The sequence below is a fragment of the Pteropus medius genome, unplaced genomic scaffold, assembly GCF_902729225.1.
Source record: "Pteropus medius unplaced genomic scaffold, Ma_sr-lr_union100, whole genome shotgun sequence".
NCBI classification, from domain to species: domain Eukaryota; kingdom Metazoa; phylum Chordata; class Mammalia; order Chiroptera; family Pteropodidae; genus Pteropus; species Pteropus medius.
The window spans coordinates 16,325,520-16,351,492 of record NW_024340701.1 but is presented as its reverse complement, the minus strand read 5'-3'; the positions used below and the strand labels follow the sequence as shown (position 1 = coordinate 16,351,492).

At 37.2% G+C, this 25,973-nt stretch overlaps 1 protein-coding gene and 1 long non-coding RNA gene across 19 annotated transcripts in view; one reads left to right on the top strand and one right to left on the bottom strand.

Annotated features, from left to right (window-relative positions):
• Positions 1-19,230, bottom strand: part of TSPAN7 (tetraspanin 7) — a 126,610-nt gene extending 107,380 nt beyond the window's left edge. The window contains exon 1 of the mRNA XM_039888186.1: positions 19,088-19,230. Coding sequence (XP_039744120.1) covers positions 19,088-19,168 — 81 coding nt within the window. The 5' untranslated portion in view covers positions 19,169-19,230. The remainder of the gene's footprint in view (positions 1-19,087) is intronic.
• A 61-nt stretch (positions 19,231-19,291) lies between these two features.
• LOC120622666 (uncharacterized) overlaps positions 19,292-25,973 on the top strand; it is a 201,254-nt gene continuing 194,572 nt past the window's right edge. For 5 of the 18 annotated variants that reach the window (XR_005658526.1, XR_005658525.1, XR_005658505.1 and 2 more), the window contains exons 1-2: positions 19,300-19,513; positions 22,158-22,238. This is a non-coding gene — a long non-coding RNA (uncharacterized LOC120622666). Of the gene's footprint in view, positions 19,514-22,157; positions 22,239-25,973 lie in introns of all 18 variants that reach the window. The other 13 variants (XR_005658507.1, XR_005658512.1, XR_005658514.1 and 10 more) reach the window with 6 other exon arrangements.

The window sequence follows — 25,973 nt, the reverse complement described above, 5'->3', positions numbered from 1 at the left end:
GGGTTAGGGAGCTGGGAGAATGGGGTGAAGGGTTAAAGAAGTACAAATTAGTAGTTGATAGATGGTCACGGGGATGGGGAGCATGGCTTAGGGAATGCAGTTAACATTAATGTAATGATGACGTGTAGAGCCAGAGGAAAGAACAAGTAATTAGGAGGATCGTTTTATAAACTATATAAATATCTAACCAATGTACTGTATACTTGAAACTAATAAAAGCTTTAAAAAATGCAAGTTTCAAAACAATATGTGGCATGATCCACATATACAAAGTTAAAAAATCTGAAAGCAATGTTTTATAATAATTACTGGCATGTACGTATTAGTAAATGTATAAAAATAGGCTTAACCAATAAACTCTGAATTCATGACAGAGAGAAGGAGATAGAGGGACATCAACTATAATTTTTTTCATATTTCTTTAAAAACTAAATGCCCAAAGCAAATAAGGCGCATGGCCAAGATCTGATAAAGGTGGGTGGTAGGTGCACAGATAATTATTCTATTATTCTGACAGCATTATATTTGAAATACATTGTGAAATTTTTCTTTAAGTACTTAATAGGAACAGGTATTTTCCTTTATTTTGAAAATATAAGGCTTAAAAATCAAGTTAAATGTGGTTTTGCTCTGCATTAATTTAATCCAAACTAAAATGGACCTGGTCAAAGAATTAATCACTGGATTATAAGTGAGACAAGGTGGGAAAAACAGGCACTCCATAAATAAAAGAAATAAAAGGAAACTATATACTATAAAATCTCCAGAAAAGTTTAGTTTTTGAAACAGCATTTATTCTTTTCTTAATTACAAAATTATTTTGTGTTTTAAGTAGGGGGAGGGAAAAAATCCTTGGGAAATAACAAAGAAAAAAGTAACCCATAAATTATTAGTACTCTACCATAACCATTAACATTTTGATGTGGGTTTCCCTCCAGGATTTGTTACATACATTTTTTTCTTTACATAAATGGTATACCATAAATAGATATTGTTTTATAAACAGCTTATTTGAATAGCTTTTTTATTAGAATATTCATTTATGTACCTTTCTTTTCCTGTATTTTTATCTCAATATGCCAAATACACAGAGTTTATGCCTGACATCTTAGTTTTAAAAACTTTGATTTCAGTTTCCATTGATGAGGAGAAGTGAATTTCCCCTCCATCAGTCATCTAGACCAAACAAAGCCCCCCAAAGCACTCACTGAGCTACCACTCAGAGAGCCTGCTGCCTTTTCTAAGTCATTTATAAAAACTGTCAGGTTAGCAACCACCTCTGTATATCATGACTATTTTATGAAGAATATAACATATAAAGCAGTTATTTGTCCTCAAAATATCTCTGAAGGATATAAACTAAAATTGCTAGCCTCATTTTACAAATAGAGCAGTTGCTATTAAGGAGATTATTAAGTAACTTGCTCAAATAATTCATTCCTACCATACAACAGAACCTTCATCCCTTAAATAAGACTTAACTGGAAACTCAGGCTTCCATTAGTGTAGCTAGCTGAATGCTTCAGATAAACCTATTTACATCTATTACCAGCAAGTAATTTAGTATCAACTGCATTAAACTCTGGGCTCACTGTGCAGTTAAAAAGAATACTGTTTATGATATCATGCCTCTTACATGGACAAATGGGCTTTTCTCAACTTTTCACCTCCACACCAACCTCTTTTTTTTTTAGCTTAAGAAAACTTTTAAAATGAATAATTTTAATGAGTTTGGATAACTGTTCATGTTTCATGATGATCCCCATCAGTAGATTCTTGACAATTAAAAAAGACAACACATATGTAGCATTTAGCATAGAACTTAGTATACAATAAATGCTATTAAATTTTAGCAGTTACTAAGATAGTTTCTATTATAGAACTATACCTATAGCTTTGTGCACAGTGATGGTATGTCCAATCTCCTCTTTTAGTTCCAAATCTGCCTTTCTAATGGCTTCCAAAATCCACCTAATCACCCTTCTTGGTCAGCCAAGGAATATTACTGTTAGGAAAAAGAAGGGAATAAAAAGGATAGGAATCACAACAGCTTGGCCAAAACCATGAAAAGCCACTCTTCCAGGCCAGAAAGGAAAGCATGGGATGCTACAGAGCTGTCCAGTGGCCTGCACAATCTAGTAGGCAGGAGTTCACTCATCCCACTCAGCTATCCACCACTCCCATGACTTAGGTCTTTCTTGTCCTTAGTACTTCCCTCTACATCAACTATGTTTCTTGTATCTCAAGTTCAAAGGCCTAAAAAAAGAACTGTTCCATTTAGATCTTATAAGCCTGATCATCTCAAGTTCCACTGATGAGCCAAGAAACAAATATCCAAAGGTCAGATCCTTTCCTCCAGTCAATTAACTATGACCATGGTGGATGGTGGGAAAAGTCAAGAAGTACAGAGATGGCCCAAAGTAAAGAATTCTCCAGGGCCACTTTTGTCAGGAAAAAAAGTGAGCAAGCTTCTGAGAGCTGTCCTATCTTTTAAATCTACTAGTATCTCAAACTAAACACATGCAAAATGGAACACATCATATTAGCCTCAACCCAGCTTTTTCTAAGGTCTGCATTTCCATAACAGCAATCAGGTTGCAGGTTGGTATTCTCTGGGGTTCTCACTCACTAATATCCTTGCCACATCATAAAGTGGCCTTCTGCTGTCTTCTGTTCTTAATTCACATTGTCATCCTATATTAGACCTTTGTTCTTTCCTAGTTAATTTAACCTGGTTTCACTACTTCTTGCCTTTCTTATTCCAATTCAATCAATTTACTGTTTCTACCTTAGACCTGTAAACAGCTTCCAAAGTTACCACTCCCTGCTCAAAAATATGGCTTCATCCCCATCTCACCACCACCACCCCTGCCAGCCAAAATAGGTCTAAAGCCCTAACCTATGCAAGTCAACCCACAATAAGGCCTATGCCCACTTGTCTAGACTCATCACATGCTCTGTCCCTTATTACAGCTAAATTCACTCCTGTCCCAAACACAGAAACCATAGTACTTTCTCCAAACCTTTACTTATACCACGTCTTCCATCTTATAGCCTTCGTTAATCTCCTAGAGCACCACTTGTCAAAATATTATCATTCTCCAAGGTTGATTCTGTCCACATGACCTTTCTAAATTCCCCAACTAGATGAGCTCTCTCCCTTGGTCCCATAACACTTAAACTTCTAGTACTTTCTAGTCCAGTGCTATCCAGTAAAGATATATTGGCAATCTACATATCTAACTTTAAATTTTCTAGTAGCTACATTCAAATTAAAAAGGAACAGGTGAAATTACTTTTAATGTTTTATTTAACTCAATAGGTCCAAAATATTACCATTTAATCAATATGAGAACTGAGATATTTTACTTTTCATATTAAATCTTCAAAATCTGATGTGTATTTTACACTTAGAGCACACCTCAATTTGGACTATCCACATCTCAAGAGCTCAAGTAGGTTCCTTAATGGATAGTACATGACAGACTCTTTTGAGCTAAAATCTGTGAGATTTGCTTCATTCCCACTTCTATAGGCCCATATAAAACTTTAATTCGTGAGGCTAAGGATAACACCTACTTTATATTGGTATCCCCTAGAGCAGGAGTCAGCAAACTATATACAGCTCATTGGTCAAATCTGGTTGGCCACCTCTTTATATAAATAAAGTTTTATTTGAACCTAGTCTTGCTTTTTCATTTAAATTTGTCTATGCTGCGTTCACATGACAATGGGAGAGCTGGCCAGTTGCAACAGAGACCATATGGCTCACAAAACCTAAAATATTTACTATCTTGCCCTTTACAGAAACAGTTTGCTAACCCCTTCCCTAGAGCAGTAATTCCCGATGTGGTCAGTGGGCCAGTGCCGGTCAGTAAATTGTTGTCAATCCAAAATGAGAAGGGGCTTGCATCAGATTATAAAAAGATTTTTTGGTAACAACATTTTCTTAATGAAGAAAGCAGTATATTAGTTAACAGTCTGATACGAGCTCTTTATCTTACCACAACTATTTAATTGACTTCAATGTACCTTTTGCCATATAATTTTTAAAATTATAAGTAAATACATTGATTTTTTAAATTTAATTTCTTCTGAGTCTCCAGCTTGGTTAAGGCCATCTCTCTGACTCCTCTTGTATTGCACCTATGATCTCTATGTTTTCTTATAGGATTTTGTATTGTTTTTAAATTTAATCATTTAAACCAACTAGAAGTTTTAATATACCAATTTTAAGGGCTCAAATTTTATTTTCTCCCATTTATTTTGTAGTATAAGCATCATTTATTTTATTTTTTAATTGAAGAAATGATTTAAATTTTTCCCCCGTCTACCTCCCTCCTCCTCCCTCCCCCTCTGGTAACCACTAGTCCATTGAACGTGTCCATGAGTCTGTTTGTTTGTCCTACTCATTTGTTGCTTTTAGGTTTATATCCCACATATAAGTGATATCATGTGATTTTCAACTTTTTCTGTCTGGCTTATTTCGCTTAGCATGATTATCTCGAGGTCCATCCATGTTGTCGCAAATGGCAGTATTTCATCTCTTCTTATGGCTGAGGAATATTCCATCGACTATATGTACCACAGCTTCTTTAGCCAATCATCTTAGCAACTCTAGTTGCTTCCATGTCCTGGCCACAGTGAATAGTGCTGCTATGAACATCGGTGTGCAAATATCAATTCAGATATGAGTTTTCAAGTCTTTGGGGTAAATACTCAGTAGAGGGATTGCTGGAGTATATGGTAGATCAATTCTTAGTTTTTTGAGGAACCTCCATACTGTTTTCCATAGTGGCTGTACCAATTTGCAGTCCCACCAACATTGTATGAGGGTTCCTTTTTCTCTGCATCCTCTCCAACATTTGTTATTACTTGTCCTGTTGATTATAGCTATTCTAACAAGTGTGAGATGGTATCTCTTTGTGGTTTTGATTTGCATTTTCCTAATAGCTAGTGATATTGAGCATCTTTTCATATATCTGTTGGCCATTTGTATGTCCTCTAGAGAGAGTGTCTGTTCAGGTCCTCTGCTCATTTCTTGATTGGATCGTGTTTTTGTTGTTGTTATTGAGTCATATGAGTTCTTTGTATATTTTGGATATTAGGCCCTTATCAGAGGTGTTGCTTCCAAATATAATTTCCCATCCGGATGGTTGTCTCTTTACTTTGTTGATGATTTCTTTTGCTGAGCAGCAGCTTTTTAGTTTGATGTAGTCCCATTCATTTATTTTTGCTTTTACTTCCCTTGTCTTTGAGGTCAAATTAATAAAATCCTCTTTAAGTTCAAGGTCCTTGAGTTTAGTTCCTATGTTTCTTCTATGCATTTTATTGTTTCAGGTCTTATATTCAGGTCCTTAATCCATTTTGAGTTAATTTTGGTGTGTGGTGATAGACAACAGTCTAGTTTCATGCTTCTGCAGGTGGCCTTCCAGTTTTCCCAGCACCATTTATTGAAGAGGCTTTCCTTTCTCCACTGTATGTTTTTGGTATTTTTCTTGAAAATTATTTGCCTGTATAAATATGTTTACTTCTGGACTCTCGATTCTATTCCACTGGTCTGTGTGTCTGTTTTGCAGCCAATACCATGCTGTTTTGATTACTGTCGCTTTGTAGTATAATTTGAAGTCAAGCAGAGTGATACCTCCATCCTCATTCTTTTTTCTCAGGATGGTTTGGCAATTCAGGGTCTTTTCTGCTTCTATACAAGTCTGATGGTTTTTGTTCTGTTTCTTTAAAAAATGCTGATGGGATTTTGATGGGGATTGAATTAAATATGTACAATGCTTTAGGTAATAAGGTCATTTTAACTATGTTGATTCTTCCAATCCAAGAACATGGAATATCTTTCCATTTCTTTGTATTTTCTTCCATTTCTTTTAATAGTGTCTTATAGTTTTCTTTATATAGGCCCTTTACATGTTTTGTTAGATCTATTCCTAGATATTTTATTCTTTTTGTTGCAATTGCAAAAGGAATTATTTTTTCCACTTCTTTTTCTCACACTTCGTTATTAGAGTATTGGAACGCTATGGATTTTTGAACATTGATTTTGTACCCAGAAACTTTACTGTATTTGCTATAAGTATTATTTAAACCTAGCTTTCTCTCATTGGAATGAGGGAAATGTCCTTTTTCATATGTTAAACAATATACACTAGAATTTATTTCTGGATTTACTGTTCCACTGATCAATGTCTATTTCTAAGCCAACATCACATTGAATCAATTAGTGACTTTATAGTTGTATTATTTATGAATTGCAACATAACAATATTACCACAAATGTTAAGGCTTAAAACAACACAAAATTATTATCTCATAGTTTCTGTGGGTCAGGAGTCTGGGCACAGCTTAACTGGGACTTCTGTTTCAGGGTCTTGCAAAGCTTCAATCAAGGTGTCAGGTAGCTGTAGTCTCATCTGAGGCCTTTATAGACAAGGATCTCCTTCCAAGATCACTTGATTGTTGGCATCATTCTGTTGGTTGCAGGCTACCAAACTGAGAATCTCAATTTCTTCCTGGTTTTCATCTAGAAACTGCCCTCAATTCCTTGCCATATGTCCCCCTCCACAGAGCAGATCACAACATGAAAGCTTGCTTCTTCAAAGCCAGCAAGAGACAAAGTCTCTTAGGGAGATAGATAATCTTATCTAAAGTAATCATGTACATGTATTCACACACATTTAAACACCTTTGTTGTAGTCTATCAGTCAGAAACAAATCACAAGTCCTCCCAACAGTCAAGTGGAGGAGATTACACAAGTGCATGAATACCAGGAAGTGGGGATCATGACAGCCATTTTATAGTCTGTCTGCCACAGTAGTATATTCTAATAACTGTTAAGGTACTTACTTCCTCCTTCCCCCAAATTTCTCTTGATTTCTCAGGCATTTATTCTCCTACATAAACATTATGGTTTTATCAACTATCACCCCTTCTCCTTGAAAAATCTCATTGGAATTCTATTTAGTATTTTTTAAAATTTCTTTATTTAAATTATTTTCAAGTATACAGTAAATTGGTTAGACATCTATATACTTCATAAAATGATGCCCCCAATTGCTCCCTCCATCCCCTGACCCTCTACCTAGCCAACATATTAATTGGAATTCTATTTAGAATTGTATTAAACAAATTTTTAGAAAACTGATATTTTTATGATATTAAATCTCCCCACTCAAGAACACAGCATCTTTGAATCTGTTCATGTCTAATTTTATTATCCTTGATAAGATTTTAGTTTTCTTCATATAGGAGCCTTGCCTTTCTTGTTAACTTTGTTCTGAAGTATTTATGATGTCTATTGCTACTGGGATTGTAATGGTTTCCTCCCTCTCCTTTTTCAAGGATTATATTAAAATAATGAAAAGCAATTAATTTTTGTATTTTTATCTTGTATCCAACTACTTTATTGAATTCTTAGTAGTTTTTTTAACTAGAATCCATTGAGTTTCTTAGCATACAACAATCACATCTGTGAAAAGATAATTTTATCTCTTTTTTCCAACATTATTTTTTGTCTTATTGGATTTACTAGATATACCAAAATCATAAATAATGGTAAACAAAAACTCCTGTCCAGTTCCCAACTGACTCAAAACTTTTTAGTATTTTACTATTTTCTTGAATAAATATTTACTGTTGGTTTTAACATTTGTTGAATGGAAATCATCTCTGTTAATAAAAAGAATAATGATAGGTACTCCACCTTCAAGGAAATGAAGCATAACTCCACTCCTTAATTGTGAGCTAGGCATAATGACTTCCTTCCAAAGAGTGCAGTATGGAAAGGAGATAAAAGAGTAACTTTATAGTGAGAAACTTCACAAACTATTTCAGCTAGGTGATCAAGATCAATATCAACAGTGGTAAGTCATATTGACAGTATGTACCCTTCATATGATGTGATGAAAATGGCACTTAACATCTGTGGTCTTCCTTTCAAAAACACATAACCCCAATCTAATCATGAGAAAAAAACACCAGATAAATCCCAATTGAGGAACATTGTACAAAGTACATGATCTGTACTCTTCAAAACTGTCAAAGCCATCAAAAACAAGGAAAGTCTGAGAAACTGTCACAGCCAAAATAAGTCTAAGGAGACATGATTACTAAATGTAATGTGGTAGTCTGAATGGGACATTAGATAAAAATTCAGAAAATCTGAATTAAGTACAGACTTCAGTTAATATAAATAATGTATCAATCTTAGTTCATTAACTGTAACAAATGTACCATATTAACTTAAGATGTTAACAACAGAACTGGTTGTGTGGTATATGGGAACTCTACTTCCTCTATAATTTTTCTGTAAATTTGAAACTGTTCTAAAATTAATAGTTTATTTAAAAAAGAATAAGAGAAGTCATCAATTCCTCATTTGATTTTAAGTGACAGGTCTATATTTCATTATCCTAGCTAGGAATTCCCTTATTCCAATGACAGGGCTAAATTCAGCAACCTAAACTTATTATATTTTTGGTTTCCATTCAAAGCCTTCTGGAATACCAGCTCTCTTTGGTTGCAAACTATAAAACCCAAAAAGTTAATCATCCTTAATTTCCAGGATAGGGATTGTTCTGATCAACTTATACGTTTAATAAATATTGACACAGTACCTCCCATGTGCAAGAAATTAAGAAAAAGCAACATTCTACACCATAAGCAGTAAGTTGCCAAAACATGCGTGCCAAACTTTACAATGCATTTGAATGTCATTTAACCTTCAGCATTTGACTGAGGTATGTAAGTACAGTTATTCTCAATTCTGAAGAAGAAATTGGGGCTCAGAGAAAATATATGACTTGTCCAAGCCAAGATTTCACACAGTTCTAATTTCAAATCCCTTGCAACAGAAGGCAATAGTTAAAAGAAACCAAGTGAGTGATACAGTATAGAATATGAAACAGAAATTGGGAGAAGCAAGAAATCCTCAAAAGCTTCATCAGAAATAGAAATTGAGCATAAGACAAGGATAAGGAAGGGATATTTAGAAATATTTACCACCCAGTCTCATTATTAAGCTTTGAGTTCCCTTTCAACCCAAAGTGGTCTACCTTTGGGAAGTCATGGTACAACCTGCAAATCATAAACTCTAATTAGTGTTTGTGGAATGATGAGAAAAATGAACTGACCCAGGAATTCGATAAAGCACCACGATGATGTTTGGAGAATGGTAATTGAGGTGTGTGAGCAATCTCATTTCACTGGAGAAGCAAGAATAGTCTCCACTGATTATTCAAGTCATGGTAACTCAAGTCGTAACCACCAGAACCCATTTTTAAACCTATTGGATCAATGACAACTCACCTCAATCTAATTATCAATGACAGCTCAACTTGCTTCAGGGAACATACACCTGGACACCAGTTACTCTCATACAATTCAAAGTCAACCAATTAAGCAGACACACTGCAGTGAACATACTTCTCAAAGTCCATCAACAACAGTCTCACCCAAAGAGCAATGGTTCTAAGGCCAAGGCCAACTACTCATGTCTCTAACCAAAGCAACTCCCAACCACCACCACACTTCCCACTCAGCAACTGCTTCGCTCATAAACTATGCTTGACTAGCACAGTTCTCTTTTACTTTGGTAAGTAATGATTTCAACTTTGTGTTTTACATATTGGATGGTAGTCTCATCTTTTGACATAAGACTAACTAAGACACTTCTTAACTTTTCAGTGCAATTGTGAACAGAAATAGATTCCCCCTAAGGAGTGGAAATTATCTCAAACTCCAAGCGTTTAATTGAAGACCCTTGCCAGAGGCCAGTTCAGTGAGTAAGAAAAATACTACACTGGCTACAGCTTGCTTGTGGAATCTTCTCCTCAAACTAGTTTTGCAGTACCATAGACCAATTCACAGAAAAGCATTCACATGGTAAAAATTTATAACTGCATCATGGGCCATAGAGTTACCTTCCAGGAATTAGAATCGCCTTGTGAATAGTTTTAAAATTTACACACTCAGGCCTCTCTCCAGATCAATTAAAATTGAAACTTCATGAGATGAGATTAAACATCTGTGTTTTAAAAAGCCCCTTAGTATTTCTGAATGAGCCCACCTCTAGTTAGAAACAACTCAAGGTCTCCTAAGAGTGACAAGGCCATTTTGGCTTACTAAAATACACTGGAGACCTAGTCCAGACTTTTGAGCAAAGCAGAAAAAATCAATAGGCCAATGCTAGATACTCCTTAGTTATCTCCAGATCCAGAGGACTCCAAATTAACCAGGTCTGCTATCATACACTGAGTTCTCTCTGAACCAGTGGTTTTCAATCCTACTTGAACAGCTGAATCACCTAGGAGATTATTTTAAATATACCAATGTTGGTACCCCACTCCAGACCAACTGAATGAGAATCTCTTCATGTGAGTCTACGCATATATTTTAGGCCTCTTTAGGCAATCCTGAGGGGTAAACAAGATTGAGAAGCACTAATCTAGGTTGCTCAACTAGTACCTGCACCTGACCAACTCCATCTTCTAATACTGCAATTTCTCCTAAAACAGATGATGATGAAAAAGCCCATGATAAATTACAGAACGCTCTAAAGAAAATCTTTCACAGTAGAATTGTGATTCTTAATTCCATCACCAAACTATTTAACATGCTTACATGTTCAATTGATAAAATAAGCAAAAAGGAAAACAAAATAAACACAAACCTTCTGCTATCTTTTTCCCCTACATTCTTTTCTTGATGAATATTGGGAACCTATATAAAAGAGGACAAAAGTGTTCAGCCATGAATGAAAAGCATTCTGTCACGGCAAGGGGATAATAGCTAAATAAAAAAGGTTAAGAGCAATAATCCAACGATCTGCTTGCCACGAGGAGATAACTGAGACTGGAAGCTGCTCTAATGGTACCAAAGGAGGAAAAAACATAAGAATATATTTTTAAAATGTGTTTCAAGTTGCTTTAGCAGTGCATTAGTCACCTGTGCCAAGGCTTTAACATGTTTAAACAAAGAAGTGCAGTTATAGGTGACTTGTAATTCTCAGCACCTTCTGAGGTACTTACTTAAAACAGTATACAATGCTGAACAGTCAATGAATCATAAAATAGCTCATGGTAAGGTCAAATCAAGAACTCTAGCTATAATTAAAATTGAAGAAAGTATTTCATTCTATTTGAGAAAAAACTGAGCTAGTTTCTGAGCAACTACTAAGTAGAAAAGACTTAATGTTCCTTAAATGCTGTAAAAGGTAGTGCACATGTCCCAACTGCATGTTGCATATTGAGAGCAAATTTGATTAAACAAGAAGACTCTTTAGATTACAATGTACACATCCTATTGTAAACATGAAGGGTTATCATTGTTGTAACAACAACAACAACAACAACAACAACAAAACAGCAAAGCAATAACCCATTTAAAATCAAGTGCCTCACTCTCCACCGTACTTTGAATTCTGCTGCTTCCACATTAATCCCGCAAGGTCTGAATTAGGTCAGAAGACACATGGGCCTTCACGTGGTGGGAAGAAAATTAGAGCAGAAAAAAGCGGCAGCCATCTTCAGAGCTTCATTCCCATTTATCTAACTCCAGTCCCTGATGACCAGATGACCTTAAAGAGGATGTGCCTCAGTAGGCCTGTTCTAGCCTAGAACACTCCCTTTGATATCCAAAAGCTTTTTAAAAATTGAAAAGTAGATACCAATATCTACTAGAATAGCCCAACTATTGCCATTTTAGATGTTCTATTCAATCACTCACAATCAACTATGTATTTAATTAGTACCACGCAATGTAGAGATAGAGATATAAAGGACTTTCAGTTAAAGATGATAGATTGAACACATCCATTTACCTTGGCTTTCTCCCAAAACTCCAATGAAGTGACACTGAAAGGATTTTTAACCCACAATAACAAAGAGAATGGAAGAAGAGACAACCACAATGACATTTGAGAAGCTGAGAAAAAAAATCTTATGGCAGCTGTAAGAAAAACCAAGAATAAAATAGTTGCACACAAGCACCCCCAAAAGGAAGCTCCAAGCACATCCTGAACTAGGGATGAAAGTAGCTTAAAATAAGGAAGATCTGGTAAAAGCTTTTCGGAAAGCAATTAGATCCCTTCTAACTTCCTGTCTCTGGTCTCGCCTGCATTCCAGCACAGGTTGAGATTGATTTTCTAGGAAAGGTGAAACAGATAGTCTTTGACCTGGAGAATAAAAGTTCAGTACATGTGGATTCTCTACTTGAAATAGGAGGTTTATATGCTGCATGTGGAGACACCCATGTCTAATGTTCTTCATCCAGAATGAAGATTGCAAGATTCTTCTGCAGGAAATCTGACTGGATGAAGGGAAAAGACCTAAAGATATTGACCTTGGTTCCAAAACTCAGTTGCCCAGCCAAACCAGCCAACTTGCAATCAACAAAGTCCCACTTCATACTAGGAGCTTCCAATCAGCTTTTTAGTGCTCCACTCTTAAACATGAACAGAACAAGAAAGCAAATGGTTATCGGAAATTTGAAGTAAGTCTGTAATATGGCAGAAAACAGAAGTTTGGAAGAAACTATGCAGAAAATCAAACTTTTAAAAATCATTTATTTGTTATCAGGATTTAAAAAAAGATATTATGCTTATGAAACAAGAGTGAGGTGTTAGAAAAGGAACATTCAGACCTCAAAAAAGAGCTTGTAGAAATCAACATATAAAACAAGTGAAAAATGCAATTGTGAAAATTAGAGGATCTAAGAAGTCCAACATCAAAACACAGAGAGAACAGTTTGGAAAGAAGTTTAAAAAACAATTTGAGAAAATTTCCCCAAACTGAAGAAAGGACCTGAGTTTCCAGATTGAAAGGATGCAAAAGAAAGATGAAAATAAACATATAAGACATTATTATTGCAAAATTTCAGAGCACTAAGAACAAGAGTTTCTGAACACTCTCAAAGAAGAAAATCAGAATTTAAGAATCAGAAATAACACTTGATATCTCAACAGTAACACAAGCAAGAAGACTGGGGATGTGAGTGAAGGGAGACAGCAACATTCTGATGGTAAATGATTACAAACTAGAATTCTATACTCAGCCAAACTATCAAATTAAGTGCAAGAGCAAAATAAGATTTTTCACACTTGCAAGGCCTCATAAATTTAACATCCCATGCACCCTTTTCCAGAAAGTTACTAGATTTACTCCACCAAAATGAAGGAATAAACCAAGGAAGAGAAAGACAGAACATCTAGGAAACCGAGGATCCAACATAAAAAGAGACAGGACTCCCAAGGATGATGGCAAAGGGATATTATAATGATGTCAGCTGTTTCAAAGGCCCCGAGAACACTAGTCCAGGTTGAAGGTCAGAATGTTCTAGGAGAAATGTCTCCAACAGGAATTGATAGGATGCATGAAGTGTTTGATCATGCTAAGTGAAGATACACAGTTCTTGGGAAGAGCATGGAGATAAACTGGTGGCGAACATGGAAAACTAACAAGCAAAAGATAAAAAACAAGGTGATTTTAACTACAGGGAAAACAAGCTGTGCAGGCAATCATAATGTACATACTACATGACTCAGCTGTGAACAGGCTTACCCAGTCTCATTAATGTAATCACTAACTACTACTGCTCTAAACAAAATGATATATATGATAATACATTGAAGTCTGTCCCAATGTAGGAAAGTGTTGAGTATGGGAGAAAGGGGTAGAAGAGCTGAATTTCTATGTTCCATAGTGGAAGGACAATATGTAACACAACACTGAAAAGTCAAGAAGTGATAGAATACATTATTAGCAATGAAGGTAAACTGCTAAAGCAGCAACTAATAAAACTCGATAAGCATTCTATTGAAATATCTAGCATGTAAAAGACATTCAATGAATGTCTGTTGAGTTAAATTGACATGTAAAATAATAAGTATAAACTTTACTATATGTCGAAATTCACTTTGTGAGATGTTAGGGACTGCTTTTAAAGATTTTTCCAAATCACACAATAGAATGTATAGATGTCAAATTATAATGTACACCTGAAAATTATATAAGTGTATTAACCAATGTTACTCCAATAAACTTAATTAGAAAAAAAGATTTTTCCCCGCCATTTAACCCAAGAAAAATCTTCCCCCCAAAAAAAGATTAGTGATGTTTCCCAAAATGAAAAAAAAAACCACTCATATTTCACCATAAGATAATTTTATAGCATTATTGATAGCTAATTATCTCCTTGGGTAACCAAAGAAGAAATCAAATCCAACCATCACTGGAAGGAAGCAAAAAAAAACATTTCTTTTCGCAATCTTAACAGATTTAGATATGGTGCATTTAAATTTTAGCTTAGAACTCAGATGAGTGTTTAAAATACATTTAAAAACTTATAAATCAAAACAGAATTTACCTTGTAAGCAGCATATTTACAAAGCTTTACTGTTTGTTGTTGAAAAACGTATTTGTTGCAAAGGAGGAATGTTTTGTTTTGTATTAGGATGAGACATATCTTTTTTATTCAAGCTTAACAAATTAAATTCCAATTAAAATTTTAGATAACTAAAATGGCAAACTGATCATAAAAAATATAATAATTGAACTATCATTAGAATAAGCAAGTCTTTATATCCCATGTTTCCATACATCAATGTCAGGAACACATTTAAATCACCACAGATAAACTGGAAATAACATTGTTTTAAAAAGCCACCCAACTGAGGTGAGTAGAAATAAATAAAGGAGCCCAAGATTAGTCAATAAAATTTCATTTATTCATTCATTCATTAAATAAAAACTTCCTGAGTAAATCTCCATGTGCCAGGCACTGTTTGCTAGTCTTTAAAGCACAGAGTAACTTACTCCTAGGTGTGTTTTTTCCTCCTCTTCTAGAAACCTGAAAACGAAACATATAAATCAAGAAAAATGAAGGATCCATTTACATGGTAATGTTATTTAACTGTAAGACAAATCATCTTATCCATTTAAACACTACTATATAAAAACTACCTACCTTTTGTCTTCAAATAAAGAATTATGGTACACCATGTTTTTCTTCTTACTTGTGACCGTATTTAGCATGGTCTGGTATGGTGGCTCCAAACACCAGTAAATATAGTGAGTTTTGCATAAGACTCTATTTTAATTCATAGGACTTACTATGTAAAGTCCAATTGTACAGAGGTTGCAGACACTGTTGACATTTTGAGACAGATAATTCTTTGTTGTGAAGGGCTATCCTATGCATTAAAGGATGTTTAGCAGCATCTGTGGTCTCTACTTACTAGGTGCCAATAGCACCCCACTCCCAGCTGTAACCAAAAATGTCTCCAGGTAGTGCCCGATGTTGGGAGGGGGGCAAAATTGTCCACTGTTGAGAACCACTGCTTTAGAGGAATACCTCAAAGAGAGAGATTGTAGACAGAAGAGAACACTAGAAAAGACAAAGATCTCTCATAACTGTAGACTTCTGCTTTAGTATATACTCAGATACATCAACCTCTTAATGCTACTGGTCTACCATAATTTTAAACTCAAATATCTTCTAGTCTTAAATCTAGACTGTGGTAAGAGAAAAGAAGTAGTCCTATTAAAACGATTCGCAAAGAACACAAAGGAAATAATTCTGCGTAACAGTTTTCATCTTCCCCTTAAAATGACACCAAGGTCATCTTTTTTGTTTAATTACTTAATATAACCCCAGAAGTTTTGACAGATATTTGAATATCTACTATGTGCCAGATATAGCTCTAGGTGCTAGAGAAAGATAAATGCATCTACTACATTTGCTGAATTGATAAATCACTCATATAAAAAGCATTTTCTTCATGATCTTGCTTTTGGCAAAAGAATTCCAGATATGTCACCAAAACCACAAATAGCAAAAGAAAAATAGGTAAATTGGACTTTATAAAAAAAAACTTTTGTACTTCAAAGGACACCATCAAGAAAGTGAAAAGATAACCCATGGAATAGGAGAAAATATTTGCAAATGATACATCTGATAAGAGACTTGAATCAAGAATAATATATAAATATAAGACACATAACTCAATAATAAAAACTCAAATTTAAAAATGGGCAAAGGATATGAACAGATATTTCTTCAAAGAAGATATACAAATACCCAATAAGCACATAAAAAGATGTTTGACATTATTACTCATCAGGGAAATGCAAATCAAAAACCACAATGAGATACCTCCCAGGATGGCTAGAATCAAAAAGTCAGATAACAAATATTGGCAAGGATTTGGAGAAATCAAAATCCTCATACACTGCTGGAGGGAATGTAAAATGGCACAGTCACTTTGGAAAACAGTCTGGAAGTTCTTCAAATGATTAAACGTAGAATTAACATATGACCCAGCAATTCCCAGCAAAGAGAATTGAAGACATATTCACAGCACCATTATTCATAACAGCCAAAAGGTAGAAACAACCCAAATGTTAATCAGTGGACATATGAATGATCAAAAGGTGATAGTCATTCAATGGAATATTATTTGGTCGTAAAAAAGAATGAACATGGATGAATCTTGAAAATATCATGCAAAGTGAAAGAATCCATTCACAAAAGACTGCATACTATATGATTTCACTTATATGAAATGCCCAGAATAGGGAAATCTATATAGAGAGTAGATTAGTGATTGCTTAGGGCAAGGAGAGGTAGAAATTGGGGGGAAAGGGAGGATGATAACTAAAGGGTATGGGGTTTCTTTTTCAGATAATGAACATGTTCTAAAATTGACTGGTGTGATGGTTATACATATCTGTGAATATACTAAAAACCAGTGAATCGTACACTTTAAAAAGGATGAATTATATCTCCATACGGCTGATTTAAAAAAAAAAAAAACTTAAAGTACAATGCAAAACACGGCATTTGGACCACAGTTTATTAACAAAAATGTCCTATTTAAAATACCCTTGCATCTGGAGAGATCCTATTCTTTTGGCTGTGAAGTAGAAAATGATTATTGAATGCTCTTTAAACTATTGAAAGTGCTCCAGGAGGTAAACATTTAAGACTATAAAAACACTGAAAGTAGGAAATATTTTAAATGCAGGCATCAAGGAACTTCAGAGGACATAAAATGCAATGCTTATTTAAGATGCATTAGGGGTCATTAAGTAATTTAGATTCACGGGAGGGCGGATGGGGAGTGGGATGGGGAGAGGGAGGTAAGCAAGAAGAGCTCATAGGAAAATCCTCAGTCTAGAAGATTCCTTCTTTTACCAGCCTGCAGTGATGCTGAAAGAACACTCCTTTGTATATACTATAAACTTTATTTTTCAGGAAGCTAAAAATAATCGTCCATATAATTAACTCTGGAAACAGAAAGGAAGTCGAGTACTAAAGGGCCAAACACAGAGAGATTTAAGGAAATGAACAAAAACCTAAACCAGTTCCCAGGAATGGCTACTGGAAACTTTCAGCAAGCAGCATGCATTATCGCTTTTTTCAGGCAAAATCTAAGATATAATCCATACATATCTCATAATTCCACTACTGAAAAATTTCAACCTGTGTTGTTTTCGGTCCAAATAAAGTGCGTTTTTGCGTTTGCCTTGTATGATATACCAGCTAATCTACCCTATCTCATTACAGAGCTCTTGGTATGCCTGGTCCCCAGAGTCCACAGTTTCCCTGACCTGAAGAATCACCAATGCCAGTGACAAGAAAATGCCCGCGGAAGTGGGGGGAAGCATTAGGGATTTCTTTTTATGCTTAATAAATTTCAGCTCCTCCCTTGATCATTACAAACAGCATGGTTAACCATCAAGCCGAGTCTGGGTACCTCATAGAGCACTGTGTCCAGTTTCAAACTAAAATTAGGGCTAATCTTTTTTTTTTGCGGGGGGGTGGCAAGGAGAAAAATAACCAAAGGCAGGACTGGCTTTTTCTACAGAGCCTCAGGTTACAAAATGACTGCCTTGTAAGCTGAAATGACCCAAAATGATACATTCATTCTCCTGCAGGGTGGCTGTGGCTTGCTGTGGGAATGGGGAACTTGGGGAGAGGGAGGCTCTTACATGGAAAGAGAAATAACAGGGAATGTTCTTTAGGTACCACCCACCCCTACAAGTGAATCACTGCAGTGTTAATCCCGCACTGATTCCACGAATTGCCAAACAGGATGAGGTAAGGCACAAGCCTTGAGCCCCCTCCCCCACCCCCACGCAGCATCACGCAGAAAAGGCGCATATCCCTGCGCGAGGTGCACCACGCAGCCCCCCGAGGCCTCAGGCTGAAGGGCTGACGTCACCCTTCTGCATTGAGCTTCAAGGACCGGTAGAGCACTAGTTAGATAGGGAGTAGAGTTGGGGCGCTATTGCTGTCACCAAGTAGCAGTGAGTTCTCCTCCAGGGCTCTGAGAATTGAGCTCGAGCAATGACAGAAAGACCAGATGAAGAATGTAAGGGTGAAGGAGAGTGGGGAAAGGGTAGTAAGATCCATCTCCAGGGTCTCCAAGAAAGCTCAAAGATGCCCCTAATTTATATAAGACCCTGTCCCTTCCGTGCGTCTTCACGCGGCAGTGGCGCCCACCCCCTGTCATTGCTCTCGCGGGGCTCTGGTCTCCCTTGCCCTGCCAGGCAGGCACTAGGCTCCTGGTACCTCCCTCTCACGGTCCCGCGGGGTCGGAAATAACCGGGAATCTGGGATCAAATCATGAGCTCAGGCACCCGCTCCCAGCTGGCCACAGGTTTGCTCCAAGTAGCATCGTGAACAGGCTGGTAAAGGCGGTTGGGGAGGGGTGTTCAGAGAGGAAAATAGACGAATATACCGGCAACTTTCCTTAGAGGCTGACCCTATCTAGAGAGCTTAAAAAATAAATCAATGCATTAAAAAAAAAAATTGGAAAGGTCGACAACCTGCAGTCACCGCCACCACGCAGCCCCTTGCAGCCTGCGCCAGGCGGGGTCCAAGGTCCGAGCAGCCCCAAGCCTGCACCCCCCGCCCCCATCCTGCAGCCCTGGCCCAGCAGCCTGCACCTGTCTGCTTAAGGAGGGGGCCGAGATTTGATTTTTGGTTTGGGTTTTTTCCTCCCCCTTCCTTTCTTGGGGCATCACTGTACGGACTGACCGACGGCGGCCCGACCACCAGCCAAGCTTGGCCACTCACCCAGAAGACGAAGGAGTAGATGATGAGGAGGGTTTTGAGACAGGTTATCACAGGTTTGGTCTCCATTCTCCTCGATGCCATACTACGGAGCTCCGGCGGCGGCGGTGGCGGCGGGCGGCGGGCGGCGGGCGGGCGCGCGGGAGGGGGGAGGAGGCGGGGCAGGGCGGGGCGGGGGCGCGTGCCTCGAGAGGCCCCGTGCGCGCGCAGCGGAGGCCGTGCGCGTACGTGAGCGCGCACCCCGCAGGCCTTCCACCGAGGGAGCTGGGCCCGGCAGCGACTGCGCATGCTGTGAACGCTGCCCGCGCTGGAAAGCCGATGTAGGCTCAGACCCCCAACGGAGGAGTGGTCCCTGGCGGCGGGGAAGGATGGGAGAGCCTGGAGGCTCGGTCGGAGGTCAGGGCGACGTCTTCCAGGCCGCCGTGGCATGTAAGTTTCTGCTTTGTATATAGTAGGACGTTACATTTACAAGGCTCTCATCACCTGACTACATGAGGCTTATTGGTATTCCCGAAAAGCAATCTTGTTTCTGCATTTGGACGCCCCACCAGGCCTTCTCAGGTGGAGTGGCCCAGTAGTCATGTCCTTGGAACTAGGAGGCCTTGTCTGTGCCAGGAACAGATTATGTTAGGTGGCTAGAGATACAGCTGGTGGGATGATCAGGAGCCCAAATCCTAGCCACCACCGGCACTCCATTTTTTAGATTTCCTCACATTTTGAAATGGTGAAACTGAATGACAAGCAATTTCTGTATAAAGAGACCATTCTCCTCACACATGAAATGTTTAACAGATAATAGAAAAAAAAATGTTTAAAGGTACCTGAGAATCATTTTCCTCACCCTAACAAGTACAGACCACCTCACGCCCAGATAAGAGAGCAGTTTCAAGGTCAAAAAGTAATGTTCAAAAACAATTTGGTAGTTCTGCAAAAAGCTAACTACAGAGTTACCATGTGATCCAGCAATTCTCCCAGATATATACCCAAGAGAAATGAAAACATCTTCACACAAAAGCTTATACATGAATATTCATAGCACCAGTTATAGCCAAAAAAGCAGTGTCCATCAATTATGGGTGGCTAAACACAATGTAGTACATCCATACAATGGAAAATTATTGGGCCGCAAAAAGGAATGAAGTACTGATTGAACATTTGTGAACCTTGAAAATATGCTAAGTGAAAGTAGCTAGACACAAACGACCACGTACTGAATGATCCATTTATAGTTAACCTCCAGAATAGACAGATCCGCAGGGACAAACACATTAGTAATTGCAGGAATGCAGCATGAATAGAAATGATTGTTAATGAGTAGGGGGTTTCTATTTGGAGGGACAAAAATTTTCTGGAATTAGTGATGATGGTTGCCCAATTGTGTGAATATACTAAAAACCACTGAATTGTACACTTTTAAAGGGTGACTTTTATGGCATGTGAATTATATCCCAATTAAAAATATACATATGCTCCACCCAGATTTCCCATGGCTGGTTTGTAGAGGAACACACAGTACAGATGCTCTGGGAAATTTAGCTTAATTCCTGAGACTCTGCCATGAAAACAGCAACACTATCACAGGCTAACTCAATCATGGATGATGTGAAGGATACCTCTTGTGAAAGTAAAAAAACAGTCATTAAGGCTTGAGGAAAGCTTGTCAAGGTCAGTGGTTGCAGGAGTAATTATTACCTCCAATGAGTTGTACATGGTCCCAGGTCAGTGGGGTCATTGTATAAACAGGACAAATATGAGGAAGAGGAGAACCTGCTTAAGGAAATGATCAATTATAACAAAAGGTTATGTGGGCACAGAGGAGAGTAGAGAAGAATATAGGTACTAGTGAAAAAAAGATTAGGAACAGATTGCTAAGGTTTCTGTTATAAAGGAAAACCCTGCACAATGAATTTCAACTCTGATTGCTCATTTGCATCACCTGGAGAGCTGAAACAATTTATGACCACCTGTGCCCTATCCTAGGTAGCCTGAGTCACTTGGTGTGGGGTGTGAACTCAGCAGTTTTTAAGTCCTTCAGGTGATCCTAATAGGAATCAAGTTGAGGGATGCTGTCTCTACTGCAATGAGCTTAAATCCAACTTCAGGAAGGAGCTTTCTCCACTTTTACAGTTTCTAGGTGGCAGCAGAAAAAGGATACTGAAGACTGCAAACCCAGTGAATAGCCTTAGCTTCAAAAGGTTTTGCCCTTTCATAATTACTCTGTAAAGGGGTCAGAAATCTCAAGAGTTATTAGGTAACCGCAGTAACCTAACTGATGAGGCTGGCCCTCAGGGAGTGGCAGTGGGGTTGGATGAGGGAACCAGAGCAGTGCATCTCAACTTTGGCTGCATAGAAATCCTCTGGGGAGCTTATAGGCGTATGATGCCTAGGCTCCATCCCCCAGGTTTTCTGATTGACTTGGTCTGTGATGGGGCCCCAGAAATAAGTATTTTTTAAAAACTCCCCAGATGCTCAAGCTGGAATTGAATTATCTGGGACAGATAAAAGAAACTCTTCAGAAATAGAATAGACAGCCCTCAGGACTGAGTGGATTTGGGTAATGAAGGAAAAGGAGGAATTGAATATTACTTCTAGTCTGAGTAAATTTGGAGGACAGCTTTTAAAATGTGTAATCCTAATCTATAGTACATCTAAACAAGGGACTAGTTTACATTTATTAGAAAGTGCATATATGAGGGACTTTTTTAGTCACAAAGGGAAGTTTTTATATTAAGAAACAAAACTGTAGAAAAATGTATATACAATGTGACCTCAACTGTGTAAAAACAGAAAAGAAATCGAAAGAAAGTGCGTATAAAATTTCCACACTTGTAGCTCTGGGTTATAGGTGATTTTATTTCCTTTATTATATTTACTCTATTTCTCCAAATTTCTAAATAATCATATATATTATTTATAATAGAAAAGGATGTAAAGGAAGCCCTCCACCTCAAATATTAAAATATTAAAGTTTTAGGACTTAAGGGGGAAAACTTTTAACTCTTGAGAACCTGCTTGGATTAACTTTAAGCATATGTTCATCTAAATTTCTATATTAATATATCTGTTTTTCCAGGGTCCCTACTTGAACACCCAAAATGACTTTTACCATGGGATTCAGAAACATCTTGCAAGACTAAGACTAGACCTGCTAAGGGTATGTTTGCAATAGCTAACTAATACACACCTTTTTTTTTTTTTTAGCACTTTTTATAACTTCATAGAAAATTACTAGCATTAAGTCCATTTCTGCATTAAATGTATAAAGTGGTTTCTGTTTGCCTGACAGGATACTGACTGTTAAAAATGCTATGTCCATAGAATGGAATTCTGTACAGCCATCAAATTAATGTTGAAGTAGAACATTTCGACACAAGGAAATTCTCACAGTATGTTTTAAGTAAAAAAATGAAATTGTGAAAAGTAAATATAGTATGATGCCAATTTGGAGATACACACAAAGATACTGATAAGTATTACCTCATGATCTGATATCATTTTGTGATTGTTTTCTTTTATGCTTTACATTTTATGCATTTAAATGTTCTGTAAAAACATGTTTCTTTTATAATTAGAAAATATTTTAAATTGTTATTTTTTTAGGATATCTAAATTAATATTTGGTTTCAAGTGCCATGATACCTTGTGTAACTGCCCTCTTTAGCAATATATTCAAAATGACATTTATTTTAAAAAAATAGGTGACAAGAGAATATTGTCTTACCTCTGCTAACAGTATTCCAGGTGAGATTGCAGTCATTCTTGTTGCCCTGTAATCTATAATCACCCAGTAGCATCTGAAGTGAGACATGAGCCGTTTTTTCTTTCTGTTCTCTTTCTAAATAATTCAAGTCACCTTACCACATAATAGCTGCTGAAGTATCCTCCTGACATGTATCCCCAATATATGTTCCGCTCCAGATAATACATTCAGCAGCTATATGAATCTTTGATTATGAATAATCTTATTAAAAGGATGTTATGCTTTTATACTGACTTCAGTACCTGTGATGAATACTGTATTCCTGTGACATGGAAGATATAATTGATGGAGACTTGGCTCAGAAGAATTCAGCCAAAAAGATGATAGTTCCAAGTACCCAGGTCCCGTGCAGTTTTTTTTTTTTTATCATTTTAGTCATTTATATCATAATTTTTATTGACTCTATTTTTGAAATCCAAAGATAGTATTCATTGACTTCAGTAGGAATATCCTCTACATGATGGTGCTAATCTATTTTAGTTAGATTCATTTATTAGACAATTATCTTCATACTTTAAGAAACCAATATATAAAAATTAGTATGTTGAAATTCTATCTAGTTAACAGTGAAATGTACTTTAGACATTCAAGCATGGGGATATTATATAACAGAATCCCATTTATTTAAATGCATTAGTGGGTAAATTTAAGGTGAAGACTGGGCCAGCATAGCTAAAGCAGAGCAGAACATTGAGCTGATTATTAATGAGTAAACCACTGAATTCAGTCAACATACATAACCCTGGCCATAAACTTCCTTATGTTAGAATTATCCCCATCAGTGATCTGATGGCTTCCAATAATTGAATTATATCATGATCACAATTAGAAACACTTAATGGTTGACTGTTGGCATCAGAATTTGAACCCAAACAGTCTGATATAGGAGCCTGCACTCTTGACAGGTTTTGGAGTCAGACTGCCTGGGTTCCCTCCTGGCCTCTACCACTTACCAGTCTTCACATATGTAAAATGGGGACATTAATAAAGTACTTACCTTATTGTCTTCACATTAGACAATATATGTGAAGTGTCTGAAACTGTTCTGGCATAGTGGGTGCTCGATAAATGTTAATTGTCATTCTAATAACACTATACCACCTCCCGATTATAAAAGTTTAGCTCTAAAAGGGACATCAAAGATGAATAAGTTCACAGTTTTTCAACTGCAGGTCACAGCCTGTTAGTGGATTGTCAAATCAATTTAAGGGCTCACTTCCAGCATTTAGTAATGCAAGAAAGAATATAATCATAGAGCAGTTATCAAAGTGCATTGCATGTAATAAGGATAAGTGTTGTTTCATGAAATATTTGTTTTAGAGAGATAGCAGACATGATTGGCGCTCTGCCCATATAACTTCAGGTCTCTCTTGCTGGTTCTGCCCATTTCCCACCATCTTTGTGCTTCTCTCCAAAGGAATCTTACCTGTAGTTCTTCAGAAAACTACCCTTCAGCTGCTGGAGACACATTAGCTTAACATATTTGTATTATTTACCTGTTACCACATAACAAAAAATTTCAAAAACCTAGTGATTTTAAAATGACAAAAATTTATTTTCTTACGGTTTCTAAGAGTCAAGAATCTAAGAGCAACTTGGGTAATTCTGGCTCAGGATGTCTCATGAGATTTCATTAAAGCTGTTAACTGGGGCTGCAGTCACCTCTAGGCTCGGCTGGGGCTGGAGGAACTGCTGTGAAACTCACTCATGTGGTTTTTGGCAGGCCTCAGTTCCTTGTTATGAGAGTTCATGTCATGGACCTCTTCATCAGACTGCTCATAAAATAAGACCTTGCTTCCTCCAGAGGCAGTGATCTAAGAAAGGAAGAATCCAAGATGAAAGCCACTGTCATTTATATCTTAATCTCAGAAGTGATATACCATCATCTCTGCTGTATTTCATCAGTTCCATGGATCAGCCAAGGAACAGTGTAGGAGAGAAATACACAAAGGTGTGAACACCACAAGTCAGGGATCACTGGAGACCTCCTTTGGGTACTGGCTACCACAGGTACCATGAGCTTAAACACCTGGGGGGTACATCCTGCTGGGGTGGCCTGTAACCAGCAATTGACTAGGGATGACATGTGAAAGCCCAGCTCTCTTGCCTCAAGGTGAGTCAAACTCTGTGGTGTATTTTATGTTCCAGAGTTTCCCATCAAATCAGGCTGAGGCTGACTTCACCTGAAATCTTACCTTTGGTTGATTTCAACCACCTTCCTACTCTACCTCCCCTATTCCCATACTAGTTTCTTCTGGGAACACATCCTTGATAAATCACTTGCACTCAAATCCTTATCTCAAGGTCTGCTTCTGGGAAACCCAGCTTAGAACAGGTAGGGGGTGGGTATGTGTGTGTGTATTCTATATAAAACATTTATTACTGTGAATCATGGTATAAAACGTTAAATTAAAATAACCCAACTCTGATCTATATCTAGTTTCTTTATTTTACAACCGAGTAAACTGAGGCCCAAGCAAGTAAAGTAATTACCCAACCCTTAGTGGTTAGATGAGCCCCTGGTTTTATTTTGACTTCCTATACTTAGCTTCTGGTTGTAAAATCACTTTTATTGGATTGAATTCCACCTCTGTCACTTGATAGTTGTGTAACTTAATTTAGTCCTTCTGGGTCTTAGTCCCCTGATCTGTAACCTAGGGATAATAACTGCTCAGTATATAGACATGGTTGGATAGAAATGAAATAAAATTCAAGCCGATTCACTATTCCCTGGCTTTTTGCCCTTCAGTTATTTTATTGTAATAAAATACACATACCATAAAATTTACTACTGTAACCATTTTTAAACATACCATTCAGTGGTTTTAGGTACATTCATATTGCTGCACAGCTATCACTACCATCCATCTTCAGAACTCTTTTCATCTTGTAAAACTAAAACTCCACCCACTAAACAAGAACACCCTATTCCCCTCTTCCCCTACTTCCCGTCTCTGACTTCCCATTCATTGGCTTGTTGACGTTAAGCAAATGATGCACTTTCATTCTTCTCTTGGGAAGGAAGAGGCTAATACTAGTGTATATATAACCAATGACAGCTGAAACTACAATCATTTATTTGGAAGTGCTCTGTAAACTATAAAGTACCATAAAAATGTGAACTGCTAT